General features: G+C 37.4%; 2 protein-coding genes across 3 annotated transcripts in view; one reads left to right on the top strand and one right to left on the bottom strand.

The window, feature by feature from the left end:
* Window positions 1-5: 5 nt before the first annotated feature.
* Window positions 6-605, top strand: Dad1 (Defender against apoptotic cell death 1). Its single transcript, XM_026640767.2, has 2 exons — window positions 6-310; window positions 422-605. The coding sequence occupies exons 1-2, from the start codon at window positions 103-105 to the stop codon at window positions 550-552; spliced, it is 339 nt and encodes a 112-aa protein (XP_026496552.1). The 5' UTR covers window positions 6-102; the 3' UTR covers window positions 553-605.
* Window positions 606-3784: 3179 nt separating this feature from the next.
* Window positions 3785-23545, bottom strand: part of LOC113401032 (E3 ubiquitin-protein ligase AMFR-like) — a 50544-nt gene continuing 30783 nt past the window's right edge. Inside the window, exons 2-8 of one of the 2 annotated variants that reach the window (XM_026640741.2) lie at window positions 18204-18461; window positions 10899-11051; window positions 10623-10733; window positions 9551-9729; window positions 4848-5089; window positions 4010-4385; window positions 3785-3941 (exon numbers count right to left, since the gene is read on the bottom strand). In XM_026640741.2, the coding sequence (XP_026496526.2) occupies window positions 3800-3941; window positions 4010-4385; window positions 4848-5089; window positions 9551-9729; window positions 10623-10733; window positions 10899-11051; window positions 18204-18461 (1461 nt within the window). In that variant the 3' untranslated portion in view covers window positions 3785-3799. Of the gene's footprint in view, window positions 3986-4009; window positions 4386-4847; window positions 5090-9550; window positions 9730-10622; window positions 10734-10898; window positions 11052-18203; window positions 18462-23545 lie in introns of both variants that reach the window. The other variant, XM_064217759.1, reaches the window with a different exon arrangement.

Genomic DNA, 23545 nt, shown 5'->3' with positions numbered 1-23545 from the left:
TCAGTAACTAGTTTTTACGTCAAATAAAATACGTCAAATCAAAGGCAAGAAAAGCCGGAGTATCGTAGTAATTTCAAAAAACAAATCGTATTTTAAACAAAAATGACGTCTCTTGCATCTGTTATTCCAAAACTGTATCAAGAATATACAACGAAGACTTCTAAAAAGCTTAAAATCGTTGATGCATATTTATTGTACATATTTTTAACGGCAGTTATACAGTTCGCTTATTGCTGTCTTGTCGGCACATTTCCATTCAATTCGTTTCTTAGTGGATTTATCTCTACAGTCAGCTGCTTCGTACTCGGAGGTAAAACAATTATTATACATTTATAATCTGAAAAGTACACATAGTTGTTTGCTCGAACGATTGTGTTTATGTTTATTTATTATAATAACCCTATTTTTGTCTTATTTACAGTTTGCTTAAGGTTGCAAGTAAACCCAGAAAACAAGAGTGAATTTCAAGGATTGAGCGCTGAACGAGGATTTGCTGATTTCATATTTGCACACCTTGTGTTACATATAGTGGTCATAAACTTTATTGGATAAATAAATATCCATAATTGCAATTACTTATATTACTTTTCAAATACAGATGTAAAAACAGTCAAATTTAGTTTTATTGTTCAATAAACATTTTTCCACGGGGTTGAGAGTAAGTTGTCTAGTTATCATCAACCATAAATCAAAGAGAAGGGCAGAGGATGTAAGTGGGTAGGAGTGGTTTGTTGTAGTGAGGGGAGAGAAAGTAGCAGTTTTGATTGTTGATGATTTATATTTGTATTATGATCATGTTTGTGTGATGAAAGTAAATAATTAATTTCTCTCCGATATATACATAGCAATAAAGTGTAAGTGACTTATCTTTGGGATTCAATTTGTAATGGATCAGCTAATTTCATATAATAGTTTGAGTACTCATTCTTACAGAATCCTTTAATATGAATGCGAGGTTAGAATTTTTATTTTCAATTAATTTATTATTATGATAAATTATTATACATGGGACCAATAGAATATCATTTAATCTCTCCATAGTAAATTGATTGACTGAACTCGGGATATAACCATACCTGTGCCATGTTGAGTTAGCTAAACTTATATAGTTTTAAATTGTAACAGTTATATTGTGGGGTGAGGTAAAGGACTTTGATAATTGTCGAAATATATTTGAATTATGATTTTGTAAGATGAAATGTCAGTTGAGAAAATAGAATAATTGATGATTAAAGTTGTTTTGTACTAATTGTATTGAAGTTAGTGCATAACATAACATATAGTATGATTTGAAATAAAAGTTTTAATTTTTAAAGTATCTTTATTTTTGACTAGTTTTGAATCAATAATAGTTACATGTATTTAGTGTAATATAATGTATATTAAATAAAGTATACAGCCTCATTCAATCAATAGTGTCCTGTACTTTTGCTACAGTACTATTATGAGGCTATACATTTTACAAAATACCTAAATATCGATGTCACAAAAATAAAAAGACAAGATTAAAGAGTACATTATTCTCATTTAAACATAAGTACAGATATAATGAGCTTTCAGAGAAAATTTATTCATGAATATATGTAACAACATTTATGTAACATCAAATCACTACATCGATATATTTGTAATTCACTAACCGCTATGTACTCTGTCAAGTTTTAATCATACCATTTTAATGGCAATAATTTACAAAGACAAAAATTCTTATGAGGAATTGATATAGACAGATAGATAGACATATTTCTCTTTTAATTAGATCCTTGAATGCCACTAGGGTTAAAGCACAAGTTTTTATAATAACAGTGCTCAATCATACACTGGATGTGTTATTTAGGTGACGTTCCCAACGTCATCCCTATATAGAGGGATCGTCCCATGATTGTGCACCAAAGTGGTTTGTCTGAAATACATCTATACACATCAATTTAGTGTTATTCTAATTATTTTATTATTAACATAAACATCAATTATGAATTATTATAACTATTATTAAAACGGTATAAAAAAATTGTAAAATTAGAAAAAGAAACAATATATAATATTTTTAAAAGGATACAATTACTTTTAGTGGAATAAAAGCATGGCGATCGCCTTTGGATAAAACCTTTAGTATAACACGTCAAATACGCTAGATTATATAGTATTAAATATTAAAATGTTTTAATACAGTAATATCCATAAGAACAGTTATTATATCGATTACATATTTAACCGCTACTACAATCTTAACGAGTTAAAAGGGAGTTTAATATATCATTAAAATCTATGGACAATTTTAATCGATATTGATATAAATTGAAATGTCACATTAGAAAAATACACTCTTAAATATAGTAGAAAAAATAAGTCGCTTGCTTCTGACTACTCACATTGACAAAATAATTACAATAATAATATATTTACAAATAAGCTTCTACGAGTCGTGACTAGGGCTGCCAATTGCTCAGTAATGACCAGAAAACATGTTTGAATTCACAACTATATTTGTGAGAACTGACGTCATTGTTTTATCTTTATTCATATTCTGTTATCACTAATCGGCCAAGGGCGAAGGATACATTGGAAGGAGTTGTCGCCTGCCTTTCTACGATCAACGCAGATATTTAAGTTTCAAATCCAGCGAATCGGTAACCCTAGTGAGACGCAATACGCAGCGCGAATGGACAATTATGAGCATCGTAGTATTTAAAAGTCATCGAAGCTACATCAATAACACTCATCACAAAATATCACTAACAACATTAAAACTAACACTTAAATTTATATCCTCCTGTTTATCTAACATCAAGTTTTATATTATATTATATCACATTCATTTAACATATAGAGTCGTGGACATACATCGAGTTACAATATTATATAAAAACACCTGAAACACATCGGACAGATTATTCACTGGGACAGGATAGATCGGTACACAGAATTTCAAATTTCGCTACTAACTTTATAACGATTATGCAAAATACGAGTAATGAAATCTTTATCATGGGCGTATCGTACAGTTGGCGATACTCGAGTCTTCAAACGTTTTCAGCTCACCAAAATAATGTCCCTTGTCGAATTACCTCTCTTAAGGAACACGGCCAACTCAAGTACCTACATACATATATAGATATATTCCATTAAATTACAACTCGTACAAAATGTAAACAAAACCTGTGAATGTTGACGTTAAAATACACGAAAAAATATATTTTCACCCAAGACTACTATTATAATTGACAATTTTTAGTTGAAAAAGAAAAGAATTTCATGAAACTCTGAATGCTTCGTTTTGTTTGGGAGATGCGAGTTCGTTTTGTTAACATTTTGCACAAGAAACGGACGACTCACGTACACTTCGTGCACGTATTCGTTCGATATACATAAAAGTTATTTGTTTGCACATGTCTACGATAACATTAGTATTACATACATAGCGAAAATCAGCCTTAACTCTATTACATAACTCTCTCTCTTGCACGGGAGTCATACAAGTCATACGTGCGGGTCAAGCGGAATACACACTAGGTCATACACAGACGCTATCCAAAAAATTTATATAAATATTTTTTTTATACTAACTGAATTAAAATTTTGAGTAATGTTTTTTAGGCATCGCTTCATATAACATTCATATATTTTGAATAAATCTCAACAGTCGTCCCAACGTCTCTAGAGGCGCGGCCCGCCAGGCTGCCCCCTGCTCCCCCCCCTCCGCCCCCCCGCGCGCCTAGGGCGCGGCGGGCGCGGCGGGCGCGGGCGGCGGGCGCGGCGGGCGCGGGTGCGCGAGCCGCGTGAGGATGTGGCGGAACACTCAGCTGCGCGGGCTGCGCTCGGCGGGCGCGGGCGCGGGCGCGGGGCGGCGGCGCAGGAAGCGCGCGCGGGCGGCGGCGCGCAGCTCGGCCTTGCGGCGCTGCAGCGCGGCCTCGCGCTCGGCCGCCGTCGCCGAGAACGCGCTGTGGGGGCGCACGTTAGTGACGGATCGCTCACTCGCACGGGGCTTAGCAACCGAATGGGTATTTACTTCTCTGCCGAGTCGTCCTCGTCGAGCTCGTCCGAGAGCGGGGGCGAGTCGGCGCCGGCGTCGGGCGCGGCGGGCGCGGGCGCGACGGCGGGGCGCAGCGGCGGCGGCGGCGGCAGGCGGCCCTCGAGGATGTTGTCGATGGTGAGGTGCGCGGAGCGGGTCACGGCCAGGTCGGTCACGAGCAGCGCGCGCGGGTACTGCGGGAACAGGCGCTGCACCTGCTCCACCAGCGCCGTGGACTCGGCGGCCGCGTCCGGCGCCGGCCTCGCCGCCGCCGCCGTGGCCGTGGCCGCGGCCAGGCCGGGCCCCAGGTCCACGCCCGCGCGACGCGTCACCTCCACGGAGAAGCTCGGCAGCCAGGACACGTATCGGGAACCTGACGAAATGTTCAAATGCGATCTTGTAACGGTTTAATGGGGTGGATGCGTTTGCATGTCACGTCGGTGACTCTGATATGTCTGACGATGTACCATCGAAGGTAATCGTCCACTGTGTGACCTTCCAACTCAGGAGGAGACAGCACACGGCGCAACACAGAACTGAAAATATTAGAGTTTCGATCGAGCCACTCGCGTACATCGACGCTCTCGTCTCCGCGGGGAGGGGATTTGAAAACACAAGAATTTAAGAAATTTTCGTAACATCGATATTTAAGTCGTCATCTGACGTTTGAGTGATATGTGATGTTTTTGACACGAGTTTGCTTGACGTGTGTTTTTTATAAAAATGTTTTTATGAGGTTTTATATAGCGAAGTAAATAAAAACGAATGTCAACGTAGTTATTACTATAACAAGTGGTATTAGCGTAAAATGTATTCGGCCGAGAGGTTCACCGACCGTCGAAGTGGAAGAGGTGGTTGGGGCCGGTCAGGGGCGGCTCGGCGGGGCGCGCTTCGCCGCCGGCCGTCAGCGAGCGGCGGCACGTGGGGCACGACGCGTCCTGCTGCACCCAGCGGCACAGGCACGAGTTGTGGAACAGGTGCGAGCACGGCAGCTTGCGCGCCTCCTTCATGGGCTCCCAGCAGATGGCGCAGTTGTCCTCGTGCTTCAGCACCTCCTCCGCGCTCGCCATGGGGTAGCTGGCGACATGTGCCGGTTGTATCGATTAAATCTACTCGTGGTATGTGCGTAGACGCATACGCAGCCGGTTGGGTGGTTCTATATGTCACCTCCGCCCCTAGAAATAGCTGTGTCACGTCCACCACCTTAGAGTCGAAGCGGAATAGGTGACACCTAATTCTGTCTATCGGAACATGCTTCTCTGTCTCTGTCGACGGGTGTGACAGAGATCGGCTGATCACACATAGATTCATTCATTTTATTGCACTTCACTCGAGTACAAATAAATATTGGAAAAAAAATCTTACAAGACAAAGGTCCGAAAAAAACGTGTGACTAATAAACGATTAGTAAAAAAAGGATTCGATAGCTCTAATCATTCTTCTAATCGTTTTCAAATGTTTCTTAAATGAGGACATTAAGTTTTTTTAATTAAATGTCTATTAGACACGCGTTTTCTTCGTTTTCCCGACTAATAAGAAATTTAATAAGCAATTTATGATTAACTATCGCCCGGCTACACACGAGTCAAATTTACCAATAAATAAATGATATAAATATAATTCACACCCTATAGAACTCAGGAATAACGTTGCTTTGTACCAGTGAAAAAAAAATACAAACAAAACAAATGTTACCTCTTTTTAATATATTATTAGTATAGATAATAAACATGCATATTTGTCTAGCGCTCTTGACTGATTTATTTATTGAGATGGGACGGCAATCCGGTGTGACCGGAGATATTTCAAATTCAGATTACAAAATAAATTGCTATACGTGCGTCTCGTGGAACAGCCCTGTAAACTCTGCTGACTTCCATATTTCGGGTCGCTGCTGACAAAATCTTAACTAAATTCAATAACTTTTCAATGGCTCGATTTGGATTTTGAATCCAAGATAAAAGTATCTACGTCCTCATCCTCTAGCTAGCTACTAAGGCATCGGGGCAGTTCAAACAAAAATCTAATGTCCTGATAACAGATACATTTGAAAACGATTAGAGGAGTAATGACTAACGATTAGTTATCGTATCCTTTGTAAATAATAGCTATTTGATCACTGTGTCACTGCTGAGGTAGGCTTTTTAGTTATTAAGCGTTTAAGAGATTTTGTTCGTGACCTCGGGAGAAATACAAGAAAATTGGCGAATCATAATTGACTGTTACAGAGTATTTGAATACTATCTAAATTGAAAGTTCGCACAGGAATTCCTTATGAAACGTAAATGAGCACTACGGAAGGATTTTTCAAAATTTTTCTTCTAAGGTAGGAGATGAATGTTTGGCATTCGCCGTTCGGACGTCTTCGACTGAGGTTGTTTTGAATATTGCGATAAAATTATACGATTTGATGAATTAAAACGACACCTAGCTTGTAAACTGGTTTTCGTTATCTCTGACGCGTAACATCTGGACTTTTTGCTTTGCACATGGATAATTGTTTTGTTTAAGGATTGGGTTTTGTTGTTGTGAATAGGTCTTTTTAGACCTTATTTATTGTTTCAGATATATATATATTTCCTATTTTATATTGTTTGTTCTCGGCGATGGAAGTCGACACTGAGTTATCGTCCGACGCCCTAGTTCGCCGAAAACGGCCATATGGAGGCCTCGCTATTTTTAACTCCGATTCTGACACGGAGGCGGAGACGAGAATGGCTGCGAAAAGCAAGCCTGCTATTCGCGGCAAAACTGCCAAAGGTCGTGGCAGTGGCCTCGCTCGGGCTAAGGCTGAGCTGAAGGCCAAGGCCAATGAGGCTAGAGAGGAGGCCTTCGAACGATCGCTTCGTTGTCGAGCGTTTCGAAAGGAACCTCCTCAGACTGTTTTGGACTCCGAGGAATCTTCCTCCTCGGATGTCCACACCGAGGATCCTACAAAAATGGGCGCGTAGGAACTTCGCGCACAGGCTGGCCGAAGCGCAGCCCTCATTTTGAAGGTGGCACAAAAGTCCTCCGACCTAAAAGGAGGATTTGCCAAAAAGCTGAGGGAGTCGGCGGCTGCACTACAGGCTATTGTAGATGCCTTAGCGTTTTGGACAGAAGCCGAGGAGACTCGAAAGCTCCGCGCCGATAATGGACGCCTGCGCAAAGAGGTGGACAGCCTTAAGGCTGAGGTGAAGGCTCACCGCCGCGAGTTCGCGGAGATGCGGACCAGGGTCGCTGTGGTAAATGAGGCGTCCACCAGCACAGTCGAGCCAAGTAGAAAAACTAGCCGACAAGCTTCGCACAGTGTTGGATGGGGTGGCCAACGTCGTTCATCCCATACGAAAAGTGGACATTAAGTTGACGGGGCTAGACGACTCCGTCACCAAAGATAAGATTATCGCGGCAGTCGCTCACGAGCTAACCGCTAACAACCGGGCCCTCCTGCGAAAGCCGCAGAGGGTCATAGCGGTGAGAGGCATCAGAGGGTACCGTACGGTGTCGTGGACTGCGGCGACACTTCTCGCGGGCGATCCGCCCTGGGAGCTCCAGGCGGAGGTGCTCGCGGAGGTGTACCGATTCCGGGTCGAGACGAGGAACCGCGGCGACCGTCCAGGGTCGGCGGTAATGGGACGGATCAGGGCTCTAGCTCGGCAAGCCCTGATCGTTCGATGGGAGGAGGATCTGGGGTCACCCACGGCGGGCCTGGCGACAGTGAAGGCGATACGTCCCCACTGGAATCGCTGGGTCAAGAGGAAAAAGGGCACGCTCACTTTCAGGATGACACAGATACTTACCGGGCACGGATGCTTCGGTAAGTACCTGCACGGGATAATGCACGACGGGAGATGTCACCCTCCTGCCACGAGTGTGGCGCGCCAGTGGACACGGCGTACCACACCCTGAGTGAGTGTGCTGCGTGGGGGCCCCAGAGGTATTCTCTGGCGGCAACTATGGGTGGAGACCTCTCACTGCCGAGTATTGTCAACGAAATTCTCGGTAGCGAGACTTGCTGGTCGGAGATGCGCTCCTTCTGCGAAAGCGTCATGTCGCAGAAGGAAGCCACGGAGCGGGAGCGGGAAGAGGATGCCGCTGCAGACCCGCTCCGTCGAAGACGACCGGGGAGGAGGAAAAAGCGTTATGCGCACCTTCTCCTCCCGCCTCAATAGGTGCCTCAGGGACTAGGGGGGCTCTCAGTAAGGTAATCCCCCCTAGGAGTTGGAAGAGGATGCCGCTGCAGACCCGCTCCGTCGAAGACGACCGGGGAGGAGGAAAAAGCGTTATGCGCACCTTCTCCTACCGCCTCAATAGGTGCCTCAGGGACTAGGGGGGCTCTCAGTAAGGTAATCCCCCCTAGGAGTTGGAGGCCCGCATAGGCGGACGGATCATCAGGGCGTCACGGTAGCATGCGAAAGCGATCCCGTGGCGCCCGCCGATGAGACGGAGAGGGTACCGCTGGTTTTTTAGTGGGTATCCCGGTGTACCGTCAACATCTTGGGCACCGGCGAGTCCTACATACTCCCCCACTTCCACGTGGGGGGAACACGTAAAAAGGAGATGAATGTTTGAAATAATATATTCGCCTGTTTTCAATGATTCAATGTGAAAATTTGGGTTTCTGAACAATTATAATACAGATAAATTGAAAAGATTGAACAACAGAGCGTTTATTAAAACTCGCGTGTAAGTTTACTTGGATGTGTGGCTTTGTGCGAGTTCGTGAGGATGGGTACCACCCACTCATTAGATATTCTACCGCCAAACAGTAGTACCTACTTAGTATTTTTGTGTTCCAGTTTGAAGGGTGAGCGAGCCAGTGTAACTACAAGCACAAGGGACATACACATCTTAGTTCCCAAGTTTGGTGGCGCATTGGCATTCGTGTAGTGCCTTTGTCTATAGGCAGTGGTGACAATTTACGATCGGGTGGCCCATATTCCCGTCAACCTGTCAATATCATAAAAAAGTACTTGTATGATAAGTACTGGTTACTTAACATGTCTAATCTATCTATCTGCACTTAGCAATGCTTATCTGAAAACACCACAAAACCAACACACGAGGGACGTCACACATCAGCCGCCGCAGCGCGCTGCAGCACGCCGCTGCGCAGGGCGCCCGGTTTATACTCGGATCCGTTTTGGAATGACACGGATAATCTTACCGTGTTTATTACTCGTAGTGTTGCCGTCTGTATGTTATATATGATAACATTTTGTTGTCTGTTGTTCGAGGCGACCATCGATCATCTTAATTATATATTAAGGCGATAGATTTAGGTTTAATACCACAATCGGTCGACGAGGTCGTGATCCGTCAAAAGTTATCAATATTTATCGTCAATCTTAAAATTTAATCTTAATTAAAATTAATTAATTAATTATGTACCTAATGAGTTTTCAGAGTGTGATTATTGTTCGCTCGACATATTATATGCGTATATAGTATTAAGGAAAATTTGAAAAAATAATATGTATAGTATTTACTGATCCAGAGGTCAGGTCTACAGTTGCGCCCAGCTTGTGTGTGTGTGTCATTGTGTGTGTACGGACTCACTTGCGGCTCATGTGCGAGGAGAGCGCGGTGTAGAGGCGGTGGCGCCGCAGCCGCGCGAGCATGGCGTACAGCAGGTGGCGCAGCTGCATGAGCAGCACCAGCGACGCCATGGACACCACCACGTTGCTGTACACCACCATGTGCGCCACGTGGATCGTCTCCGTCACCAGCGACACGGCCTGCGGGAGTTACGGGTTGTACTCAGGCGATCCCGAACCGTACATAAGACGAGACTAGTTCGCCATTTTATGAAAGCGTCGAAGCTTGGATAATGATTTTTTTTTTTAAACAACATGCTGTAAATTGATCCACTACTGAACTAAGCCTTAATCTGAGGCGGTTTGGGGCTTGGATATAATCTTACTCTCCTGTGTTGCGTGTTCATGGATACACGTGCCAATGTTGGCTTCCTCAGGACGTCTACCTTCGCCGCGGCGCACGGGATGATTTATTATAAACACGAATTAAGCACATAAAACTCAATGTAGTTTGCAGGCTTTGAATTGCAACCTTTGGTTAATATTAAATTGTTTTACAAGGCGGCTAAGCGGTCTCTACTAAATGACTAAAATAATTTCGCCTAATGTCTAGTGAATATTTAAAAGGATAAATATGTATTGTTTATACCACTTTATAGAAAGTACGTAAGTAAGTTCTCAATAACTATTTCTGTAGTTATTGAGAAAAAAATATCAAGGAAATGAAGATAAAAAAAGTTAGCTTCCTAGTATACATTCAACATTTCCCCAGTAGAAGCGATCGAACGATATTCCGGTTCTTTAATCAGAAACTTCCTATGTCGTAAGCACCTCGTATTAAGAAATAAACAAATTCAAGAATTCATGACGCTTACGCAGAATGAAAAACATTGTAATTGTTTTTCGGAAAGCAATTTAAATCTTTTTACATATATTAAGCATGTTCTTAAAAATTACTTTAAATCTTTGTCTAACCGATTTCTGCTAGGATCCAGGTCTGGTGTTTGAACCCAGAATCCCAGAGTCATAAGACTTCAAGTCTCAAGACTTGCAGCCTTATGCTTATGATTAGTTAAATGTGCGTAAACACTCACGTCGAAGACGAGATGCGTGTAGTAGGCGGCGGGCCCGGCCGCGTCCGCGTCATGAGCGCGCAGCGTGAAGCGCGCCAGCACGTGTAGCGCAGACACGCCCAGCAGCAGGCACTGCGTGTCGTAATTGTAGTTTATGATCAAATTGTGAGACATTTTACCAAAAATAACAACATCTTATGTAATAATGAGGCCTTACATGTGAAAAAATAGATAAATGAACTAACAAAACGTATATTCTACTACAAAATAATCGAATTAGTATTATATCTCTAATACCTCAGCGGCCATGAAGGCGAATGTGTCTTTCCCGGCCGGCAGGCCCCACACGATAGCCACCATGAAGAGAGCTGATGCGGCAGTCAGGATGCCCATCAGTAGACAGAGGACACGTGTGTTTGCCCAGCGAGCCGAGGTCGGTGACGACGCCAGCTGAGAAACGGAGAAATCATATTATTACATGCGTCAATTTTTCTACTACATCAGTATATATATGAGTTTAAAATGGGTATGGTATGCCTTAGAATCCATTAGTAGGATTTTGAGACGGTGAAAGTATTGTACTCGGTAGATATTTTTCCAAAATCACAACAATTCTAAAAAAGTTCAATTAAAGAAAAAACATGATATTTTATAATATAGACTGTGTATGAACGATTTGTAAATATCTAAAATCTCCAAGCCGGGAAGGGTAGCTAGTTATTAAAAAAAAGCAATGTGACGGAGCCTACGTAGGAGGATCGATACATAACACAAAGAGGAAACATAGAGCAACGAGTAGCAAGTCTGTAAAGTAAAAATCTTTATAACGGGGAACTCCCCCTTTTTCCGTCCCTCTTGCTCCCTCGCATCCTACTCGCTCGCCTCCTGCTCTCTTACTCTATACTATTTAAGGTTTCTTTATCAGACTTTATTGAAACGGGACAAAGGTAATTTCCTTAATGATATTTATTTAATGAAGGTAACAATTTCGTTAGAACGTTATCATAAGTTAAATTAAATCTGAGCATTAACAGAACGAAGAGTAAATATTGTTATATAATTTTTTATTGCGTTCGATCTGTATTCGCTTTGTCCTTTAGAGAGCTTGAATGATATTGCTGTTCAATACAAGCTTATGTTAGTGTATGTGCAACAGATTTTGTAATTGAATTGTACAGCATATCGCCTTAACACCTTTCAACAGATCCAGCTTTAATTATTCACAACAAATTTGGTCTTTTAGTACTGGTCAATATACTGTCCCGTATAGTTGTAAATTGTTCGTAATTAAAACTTGGTTTTTGAAAGATTTCCATTACCTTATTAATCTATTTCATTAAATGGAATAGATAACTTTTGCTTCATTTGGTGGTAGGGCTTTGTACAAACCCGTCTGGGTAGGTTCCACCCACTCATCAAATGTTCTGCCGCCAAACAGCAACACTTGTATTGTTGTGTTACGGTTTGGGATTTGGATTAGGATATGTGAGCCAGGGTCACTACAGGCATAAATAAGTTCCTAAGTTTTGAAAAGCAATAACATTGTAAGGGATGGTTAATATTTCTTACAGAGAACATAGACAATAGCTATGGTCGGTGGAGACCGGCCATATACTATCAGATTTATCCCTTTGCCAGTGAACCGACCAATAAATATTTCATCATCATTGATATAGTTAAAAAAAAAAAAAATGCTTAAAAATGTTTAAAAGCTAGTATATTACGTCAGTATAAATGTTACGTTCGAAAAATAAATCTTAAGGTCGTACGTTCGAAAATCAGTTCCTATATTGTCATACACTAGTCTAATTACGTGTGAGTCGGCATCGATCATAATTAAAAACATACAACAGAACATGAACATGAACGCACACCATTCTGGGTAAAGATAAAATACACATGCAACCAGACTATAATTATTTCGTAACTGAAATGTTAATTAAACAGACAAAGTTTGTTAGAATATAATTAAATTGTCATGCTTCCTATGTCCAAAAAAAAAAACATTTTATCCGTTAAATAAACATAATATATATTTGCTTTTATTTTTCAAAAACAAATATAATATAATGATTAAATATATTAAATATTTACGTTGACTAAAAGTCACACATTCACTTTTGAATCCTCATTCAAATGAAAAATTACCACTATTTCGGTAATTTATCGGAAAGAATCTCAGCAATTAGTACTCAACTCAATGATGAACTTAGTGTTAGTTCATTATCTCCTCTACACTTTTTCATGATCTATATAATCGCGTCTCGAGTGATACGCTTCGTTTATAATATTGACGTTTAAAAAGGACATCAAGTAGGTATTTTAGTTATCTTTGATTTGTTTAGAGATTGTAATCAGCATCATTGTGTGTCTTCTTACATAGTGCAAACTTCATTAGTTGCATTTACAGAATTCTATCACTTGAAATCAAATTAAATTAAATCAAAATACATATACTTTATTCACAAACAATTTTGAATAGTCATTTTATAAAAATGTATTAAACTTAAACGTACCACCGGTTTGGAATGTAGATTCTACTAAGAACCGACAAGAAACTCAGTTCTAGCATTTTAAAAATTATGTCAAACAAACACCTATATATTTATTCTATCGATCATAATCATAAAAAAGTACTTCATCATCAAATGAAATAAAAATCTTCGGTGCTAATTATATTTTAAAGATAATTTCGTTGCCTGTTGTATTGTTCAACTAGTGAAAGAGTAACTATTGAGTTTTGATCGGTTCTATTCGGTACGAACTGCAATCCGAACCGCTAATTAAGTTACCCCTTAACATTAAAATTAGTCTAATCAATCGAAATATTAGTAAAACACGAAGTAAAATAAAATTCAGTCATCCGTTAGTGCATGTTTTAAACTTATAGAGAGTCATAGCTACAACATTCAACGTGTGCGTTCAACAGGCTTCGAGCCCGCCGCGATCAATACAGCATCCATCTCTGACGCAGAAGCGTTGGCGGGCCGAGTCGAGCTTCGTATATAAAGTATATAGCGGTACACCTACACATTCGTTGCTGAGCATCGAATATTCTCGTGCAATTCTATTAGGTTTTGTATTAAAATAAGGGAATTAAAATTGAAGTACATTCAATCAATCGGAAAGTATTTTCCATTTCCATCCATTTGAGTAATAACAAAAATGGTTGAATTTGGTCAAAAAATAATGGGCTAATTTGGATTAAGCCCGATTCTAATCGACATGAATACAAATTTTAACTATTAATTCTCACTAGTATAACTGCAATTATTTAGCCTAGTGACGACGTGGGCGTTATTCAATTTCAATCACAGACAATCTTTGTTTTCAACCTTCATTTATTAATCACGGCTTATTTCCCTTTACAGTTCTAGTAGTACTTGATATCAAACTTCGATAATATTATGACATAATTATTAGTATGGTCGAGATGGACTAGCAGTTGGTAAATGTGGATCATAAAATAATCTAGATTTTGATACCAATGCAGGAACCGCTGAGTTTTCACGTGCTTATTTTCGTCTATAGTTCAGGTGAAATTTTGCCAAATTTATATACACCTATTTGGCGGAGGAAGAAGCGCCATACCTTCTTTAAAAGAGGAGATGAAGCCTTTGTCCAGACTTTTGTCCAACATCTGTTACTAATCTGCTTAATATTACAATTACAAGATTACGATTATTACGATTCTGTTGAATGCTTACGCTTTCATGTAATAACTTATTTAAAAAATTCGTCGTTCTTTAACTATTATGTCCCTTAATCTTGGGCAGGTTCGGCATTGAGATGAATAAGTATAAGACGTCGACCTTATAAGTCATTGTCGTCGTCAACGACTAATGTTACCAATAGCAACGGGAAAATATAAATATATAACAGGAGTACCATTTACATGCTTTTAGAACTTTGCTTAAGACAAAATACGTGAACATCGAAAATGCTTTATAATAATTAGCCTTACGCCAGTAAAAATGTTGACCACAGCGATACTATATGATACATGATCACTACGTACGTTCAGTAATTTCTTATCCAACCTGTTCCTTTTAGTCATTAGTTTCAAATCAGATTACTATAATTAGTAAAATTATATAAAGGTCAAACACTATTTAATTAGAGCATCGCTGATAATAATCATATTATATCTTAAGCTGTATAAAATCTGATCCTAGTCGTAGGTACACATTGATATATTATATAACTGGTTTCAATAACGCGATCGTTATGTGCGACGAGTCCACGTGACTCGAGATATTCAATTGAAATATATGATTATTAAATTGAAATATAATCTTCATTTCTATTATTTTCTGCTAAGACAGCTTATTTGACCGCGCTTGCAAATAACTATTCTAAAGTATATAATTCGTTTTGATGGTTGTATTGTAGGTATTTGTGATACGTATTAACGAAATGTTCGTGAACGAAATTGCTGCTGGGTAAATACCTCTGCTGTTCAAGTGCGTTAATACACTCGTGACATAATGATATCCTACAAATTCCTCTCGTTATTTTTCCTTAACGTCGAAGATGACTTACAGACAGCCATGATTACCAATATTTTTAATATAAAATACTTACAAATAGGCATTATATAAGAAACTTCGCTAAACGTCCAGTTTTTAAATTTCAACTTGTTGAAGAGCTCTTCTCGCGCAGGCGAGATTCATTTGAAACTCGATCGATGCGGATCCGTTCGCTTGCACCAGAAAATAGAATTCATGTCCTTATTTTATTCGCAATAACTTTAGCATCGAGTTATATTTTTCTATGAACTTGGAAAAAACAAGCATCCAGCACTGGATTAATTAAATGAAGCGTTTATATATATTATATATTTCTCCTTTGTTTGTACGTAAACCACTTAATGTTTTGCTTTGAGTTGATACTGGCATTTGAATGTCGATAGCATCTATTAAAATCGAAAACAAAATATTATTTATTCCAGTAGGCGTCTGTGTCTGTATCACATTGTATTAGTACCTACTTCGTTAGTGAACTAAAAATATATAAATAACCAATAGGCATAACAAGTGCATAACGTACTTGACATCACTAATTGTGTTACCTACACCATTTATTTATAATATGATAATTATAAATCGAGCTCAATGTCAAATATCAGCCGATTTCGTTTGTTTTGTCCCGAGTTCGGACGCACCGACGAAAATACTTGACTGAATTCTTACCAACAGTTTTATAGATAAGAACATTGTTCAAATTTGTATTAACTTAATGTGTATCGACTGTTTCCGTTTGTCGTTTTTCAAGTTCACGTGCACCGACGAAATCTTAATGTGTTCTTGAGGACAGTCAGTGACAACAAGAGAATAAATTAGCTGTCTTGTTATTTTCTAACCAAATTATATAACTACCTCGTTGACCTATATCAGACATGTCTGCAGATCCCGAGCTCCTCAGCTCAATTGCCGGTAAAAAGATGTCGATTTTATCTGTCAAGAAATCATCAGCAGAAAGCCGTTTTAGAACTTCAAAATCCGTGGATAGTACGTCTGATCGCGTCTTATCCGACTGTAAGGAAATAAAGTCTAATTATGTTTGCACGCACACTTCTCTTATGGTTCAAAACCACGAAGGTGGTGAATTTCAAGTTTGCAATTTGAGCATAAGAATTTAGTCTTATAAAGGTAAATAAAAGTAGAGTACCCGAAAATGATGTCGTGTTCCCGGAATGACTAAGGTGTTCACTGAAAATGTAATTAGTTTGTGAGTTTAAATATTCGTTAATATCTTGTAGAGACCGTTTTAAGCCGTGGAATTCGTACTTTTACTAAGCAAACGCTCGAGCCTGCGGCCTCGCTAGCGTGAAGGTTGGATATGAAGATAATTTTATTTAATACCGTTAATTTCGGGAACGGTATATGTTTTACTAATAAATTAACCGTTTATAATAACCTAATTAAATAACCGGGTGGTATAGAAAACTAACCACATAAACGTGGTAGAAAGTTCCCAAAAATACTTAATTAAATCCAACTAATTGCATCAAGTATCAATATGAAGTTTGAGAACTTTGAGAAGTTTGAGAACAAAAGGAGATATTCGCAGAGTTAAACGTAACAACATAAAAAGGCGGAGAGGTTATATCACATACAATTATAGCGGTAGACGAAAAATAACAATAATACTAAAGTAACTAGACAATTCAAGTTAGATTGGTGTCCATTGTCAGTATAGCATTAATGATACAATCCAATTTAATTTGAATATAAAGCTACAAGTTATCGGCCAAATAGGTAGGAATACTATATAGACTTTCAGAGATACTTAAATGGCAAAAAAAAAGATTTCTTTGTTTTATGTTTGTTTTTAAAATTTGAAATGCACGTATAAATTTGGCGTTCGATATTACTTAATTTTAATATTAAATAGTTTCAGAATCCTTGATTACATATCCTCAGTAGGTTTGCATAACGTTTCTAGGCTACTATTCCGAAATGAATACTTTTACGAAGGTAACACAATACACAAAATTTCAGCCTCGCTCCTCTCACGCTAGCCAAGATGTCTGCAAGTTTCGTGTATTAGCATTTCAATAGAAATTGTAAACATCTGTGATGACAACGCGCTGACGATGAAGTATTTACAACACCGCTGCCAATTGATAGTGCGTCGTAACGAGGGTATAAAATAATACATACAAATTACTGGGAAGCAATTATTCATGTGTGTAACCAACTTCGGGGACGGTAACGTCACCGAAACATAACTCATTCGTGACTCTATAATTCTGGAAACACTTAACAATGATACCATATTATTATCTAAAATAAATCTATACGTACGCGATTATACTTAAACGACATCACATGCGAACGTATCGATATCAAATATTGATTTAACCGAGGGAAATATTTATATTATCTATCAATTTTTGCAAGATTTTCGTCGAAAAACTTGTAGGATTCAAATCTTGATGAATATGGTTCCATTGTAAAAATCCTGCCATATTATGTTAGGTCTGTCGGGTAGCATTCAAGTCACCTTATCGTGGTCAAGGTATAATATCAGTATTTCCTAAACAACATTATAGAAATATAAAGTTGTGAAGAGGAGATGATTCTTAGTAATGCTTACAGAAAAAAACTACTAAGCTAAAATCTTCTACCAGAAGTTGCAGCGGGTTTCGGAGAAGGTTTTAGTATACAATATTACTATATAAGTAGCTGAGTGCGACCTCCACTTCAAATTTAAACTATTTATGTGGCAAGCGAGAATTTCACGCTCATTTATTTTACATATTCAGATTATAGAATTTTATTACTCATAAAGAACCTTACAGTTTACTTTACAATGAGCAACACATGTCCGCAGAAATACATGTTAACTTTTTCGGGTCATTACCCGAAAAATTTAAATAAAAAATTTAAAAATAGAAATAATATTTGCTGATTTTATTCATAAACATTTTCCCTTATAAAGGAGCAAGCTTTTTTTCAGTTTTAAGTAAATTGTCGAATTACTTATAACCTTAGTTTATTCGTTGCGTCTAAAATTTTATTTTATTTCAAATTAATCATCTTAGGACATTTCAACGTAGTTAATTATAGAAATATTAGAATTAATTTCATTACTCACATAATCGAATCTATCCTTGCAGAGCTGACCGAGCAGGTGTAGGAAGCCGACGAGAGTGAACCAGGAGCACCAGAGCAGCACCTCGTCCATGTACTGCACATTGAGAACGCCGAACACGAAGATAAACTTGTAGAACAAATAATTCCAGAACTTGTCCTTGACGCGCTGCGCCTCCGAGACCCTTAGCCTTCCAAACACGACCTTTTGAATGAAGAATCCGAACAAGGCCAGCGAGCAGTACGCCATATTGATAAGTGTCTGGAAAAACAGGAAGTACGTAAATTACTTTAATACAGTTACACGTAGGTAGGTAGGCAGGTAAGGTAGTTCTCTAATTTTAAAGTATACCGCTTGCAATGCTGTAATATGGAACGGTTAAATAGCCATTCTGAGCTTCATTCAGTAGAAATTTCACTAAGATGGGGGCGTATTTATATAAACTAATATAATCTAGTTTCATCCATTTGACCTCAACCTAATTGCGGTATGAGGTCGTTCGCTTGAATGTTATACTATTTTGTCTTGTTATACTAGTTTGTTTTTTTTGTCTTAGCTAGTGTGAAGCACTATCAACGTTCCTTTTTTAAATCATCACTTGTATAAGCTAGAAGTGCAGATAAGTGGTAAGAATACGCGCCTGTTAATTATAAACAATGGCTGTTGGTCTGATACTTGTTTGAGATTGATTTGCTTCGGAATCGTTCGACTAATCAACGAAATTCGTGGTAAATATCGGTATTTTTGTTTTTGTACTATCCATATAGTTGTTAGTATTAACTTAATACTAGATGGCGCTGCATCAAATTTGACTGGTTTTAAAATGCATTTTATATTATTTAGTAGAGGTTAAGGAACCCAGTAAGTCGTATTTTTTAATTCTAGTACATATTTGCTGAAAAATATCAAAATAAAAATTCCATATTTAAATAGCCCGCGAAAACGCTACTTTGACAATATGGCGCTGCAATGGGGTCGGTGACGTCACTTGCCTGTATTGTAATCTGTGGTACATATAGTAGGCAAACGAGGTTAATAAGCAAGGGACGTCATCATAAGCCCGACCAATCGGGAGCGTTTTGTGTCACGTGACAAACGTTTAAAAAAATGCATTTTTATTTATGGATTTTTGAATAAATTAATTATTATTTTCAACTTTCGTTGATAAATAACCATTTTTAAACTCATAATCTATACTGATTACAATAATTGACACTATTTTTCGCATTATCAAATAGCCTATTGTTGTATACACACAGGACAACGCCTACCGGGATTTCCAAATCGATTTTGATTATATTTGTCCATACAAATGCATACGATTCGAATGAAATCGATTTCTTCGCGCGACATATAAAATACTTATTGTAATTTCTATAAATTTTGGTATTTTAATCGACTTAAAAAAGAGGTGGCTCTCAGTGTAAAATTTTATTTTTTGAATCCTAATCAAAGGTTAACAAACGCATAGAGAATAAACAAACTAAGAAATAATATTTATCATTTACTTTATAATATTATATACTATTTGTTTTTTTTTAATTCTCTATTATTCTTAAATATATTTATATTGCAGAAAATGCAATTAGGCTTTACATTTTGTACCAATAAAGAGGTTTTTTTTTTAAATAATTTAAATACAGCGGGCAATAATTATAAATTAATAGTGTTGCACGGTAAACTCCCGATGATCTATCGATATTATCGTAACCTCGTAAATAACCGCACCGACATTGATCTGTCTGCTGCTGTTAAGGTCAGTTATCATCATACAACTTTACGTATAATTTATAAAAAACCTTCCTTTACTGGCATTTTAATTACCATTTATATTTAGTAGTTTATATTGAATCATTTGAATGAATCAGTTGAAAAATAATATTTTGTTATTTGAAACTGTACGTACAGTCTTAAGCATATCACCTGAAGTTATTCTAACCAGTATAAAAAGAAAGCTTCTGTCCTGCCAACGATAGTTATGTCACTTGTGTTCGACGACTTATACTAATTTTATTTATTTGATTTGAATCATATAAGATAAACTACAAAATGCCCTGTGTTCACATTAAAGGCTTAAAATTATTCCATTTACTGTAGGTACATATATCGTACAAGCAAAACCCGCCAGACGTTAATCTGTCTGTGTACCTATGGCTATAGCACGACATGGCGTTTGGATGTTCGGTAATCAATACAGAAGTTGATGTGTTGTCGCGCCATCTAGTGCCGAGTTACAAAACTATAAATAAAAACCTACTCCATAAAAATACGTACATGAGCAAATTTTCATCAATCAATCGGTGTCCAAGTCTATGAATCTCAAACAGGTAAAAAAATATTTATTAGAACTATTTAGTCGGCGGATGTGTATGCAGTCACGTAGTTTGTGGGTTCTTAGAAACAAAGTAAAATTGTCTATGTCTATCTCTGTTATAAAAATTACGTCTATAGTGTAAGTTTAGTATTAGTAGTTAAAAATACCAATAACCGAAAGTGATAATGATACACATCTAACTAGATTAATTTTCCAATAATGAATCAGGCCCGATATTCGTGAGACGCATGTGTGATGGACGGGGGAAAAACGTGAGCGGAATTTCCCTTTAACAGGCAAACGCATTTGTAATATTGAAAAATAATAATTTATACATGATTTAATTGGCAGAGTAATTTTTTGCGCGATTTCGTCCGATGGTTTTTCAGACATATTTATGTCAACATTTTTAGTAGTATATGCATGCTTTACGGGATAATTTCAATTGATATTTATTTTGGTACTTCTTATTTTATTTAGTTTAGTAAGATATTAGCGAAAGAAAGAATTATGTAAAATATATTACAAATGTAAACAAAATATAAAATCCACTCATAATTAATATATAAAACATCACACTTAACTACGTATACTTATACATAACTATACGAATATAACTACGTATACGTATACATAAAAATATGTAATATAATTAAAATAATATGTTAATACAATTCTAACAGATCTCGTGAATGCCACTTCGAGAATTCGTGTTAAATGCATTTCTAGAATTTTCTATGTTTACAAATGAGGCTCGGTTGCGAAATAAAACTGTAATGCTGTTCACTAGTCCGCCAGCCGAGCCGGTCGCGAGCCCCGATATATACTGTATGTATTACATATATATCGAGAGTTCAATGAACAGTTTCGAGCGTGGAGAGATACCTATGTGTGTGTGTTGTTTCACGTTAACAATAATTTCTTAAAATTATTTAACTTTTAAATTTTACAATTACTTTTTATATTAAATAAAAAAAGTCATGTAGATATTTTTTATGCTCATTTGTGCGCGGCTCTCATTCGAAAGGACAATAAGAAAATTATATGGACTGCTTCCCTTTCGGAATCTTAATAGTGTGCCGTAACACTATGATGTACCATATATTTGGTATACTGGTATACTTGATCTAGAAGGAATTTATTGGTATTGTAAAGTTGGAACTTGACTCGACCAGTTTATTTGATCACATCATGTTTTTAAACGACAAGTATCTTACTATCGAAATAATAAATATTATTGCCGACATACAAAATATTATTACAAATATATTGTGATGCAATCAGAACGTTCAACTTGATTAAAAACCTACAACATCTTAGAAGCTTCGATATTGTAATTAGCTTAAGCCACTCTCCTTTTTGATAAATCAATAGAAGATAATATTATGTAAGAATGAATATATTGAAACCATTTGTATAATAATTTCTAAAATTTGTCTATTAATTTTTAATCTGCGATTGAAACTTCAAAACACAAACAGAGCACACATTACATATGTTATAAAATACAAATGATCAAATGCTACAGCCATAGACATTGGCTGGGTAGCCAACCGTAATCATGCCACATACCGCGATTGTCGTCCCGAGCATGGGATCTCCAGATGTGACCATTGTGCGTGTAATTGCACTGGCTCACTCAACCGAACGTCCGAACATACTCGGTTGCACTTACTGCCATTAACTAAATAGCGTAGAAGACTTAATGCTTATTCCACATCGCTGCTGCACTGCAGGTTGGTGGATATAAATGTGATAGAATTTCATCCAAATTTACCAGTAGAGGGATTTAAAACGAAAATTGTACGTACAGGCTTCGAATTTGGTAGGTATTATATGTACCTCGTTTATTTAATTAAATTATGTTAAAAAACACCGTTATTTCCATTCGTTAAGTATTGGTGCACTTTCAATTTTTATAATTCTGATTCGTAGATATTTTATTTTTTAAATGTCATATTAATTTTATGAAACATAATTTAAACGTAAAAACTTAACGAATGTAATTTCAGTAGTTTAAGATGGCAAAATAAAATCACGTTTTATAATAATTCTCGAACAAATATATTTTAATTCAATTTTAAATGCAATAATCTTCAATAATCTCATTATTTCTCGTGACAGATCCATCTTTTCAAAAGAAGAAGTATGTATATGTATTTATGCCAGTCTTAAATATTGTGCCAAATAAAATAGTATTAACTAAAGTTTAACAAATAACTATAAAAATAATTTTATATAGGTACATAATGATGTAAAATAAATAGTTTCGATTATAATCATTATGTATAATAATGTGATATAATTAATTATGACATCCTATGACGTAACACCGTATTGGAGGCTAGGGCTAGTCGCTAATACGAATTTGAAAAGTAAAAATAACAATTCAAATACATGAAATTTATTTACATAAGAATAGTTACCGTAGAAATCACTAGGCGTGAAATGGTGGCTCGATTGCTAGCGACGTTTATAATACTGAATAACCACCATATGCTGCCCTGTCACCATTCGAGGCAATGTGTCTTAGGAAACGATTAATCCAAAGTCATCATTTAAATTACGTATAGGTATGTATATACCTAATTGGCAATGTCGGTGAAATTATTTATTAGTTAGTTTACTGTTCATTTGAAAGTGTGCATAGTTTATGTTATTTATATTTAAGGAGAACCGAGTTGTCCCAGTGTAAATCTTAATTGATTGCGGGTTCAAACCATCGTGAGATTACCTGCATATGTCGGATGAAAATTTCCTACTTGTGTATCTCAAATGGAGAACAAGTCTTAAACCAGCAGTGAAACATTTACAGTCCGCTTGTGTTTCTTATTAAAATGTCAAACCTAATCGTTATTTCTTCAATTTATGAGTTATTTTTATCTTTGTGTTTAAGTAGTTAGAAGTACCCGCCATTTTAATTCCCTCGAATCCAGCGTTTTTTATAAACGCCGAAACTACCTTTTTCAACATATAATAAAATCCTATGTTGAGTCACAAGTCGATTAATGAAATTAACGTTCTATTAAAG

This window comes from Vanessa tameamea, chromosome 18 (assembly GCF_037043105.1).
Source record: "Vanessa tameamea isolate UH-Manoa-2023 chromosome 18, ilVanTame1 primary haplotype, whole genome shotgun sequence".
Classification (NCBI taxonomy): domain Eukaryota; kingdom Metazoa; phylum Arthropoda; class Insecta; order Lepidoptera; family Nymphalidae; genus Vanessa; species Vanessa tameamea.
Note: the sequence above shows the minus strand (reverse complement) of the source record. Positions and strands in the feature narration are given on the sequence as shown.

What these genes read in the sequence shown, in the direction of transcription:
- Dad1 (XM_026640767.2), top strand. Translation starts at nt 103, where the DNA reads ATGACGTCTCTTGCATCTGTTATTCCAAAACTGTATCAAGAATATACA. An exon ending in CAGCTGCTTCGTACTCGGAG is followed by an intron (nt 311 to 421) that starts GTAAAACAATTA and finishes TCTTATTTACAG; the next exon opens with TTTGCTTAAGGTTGCAAGTA.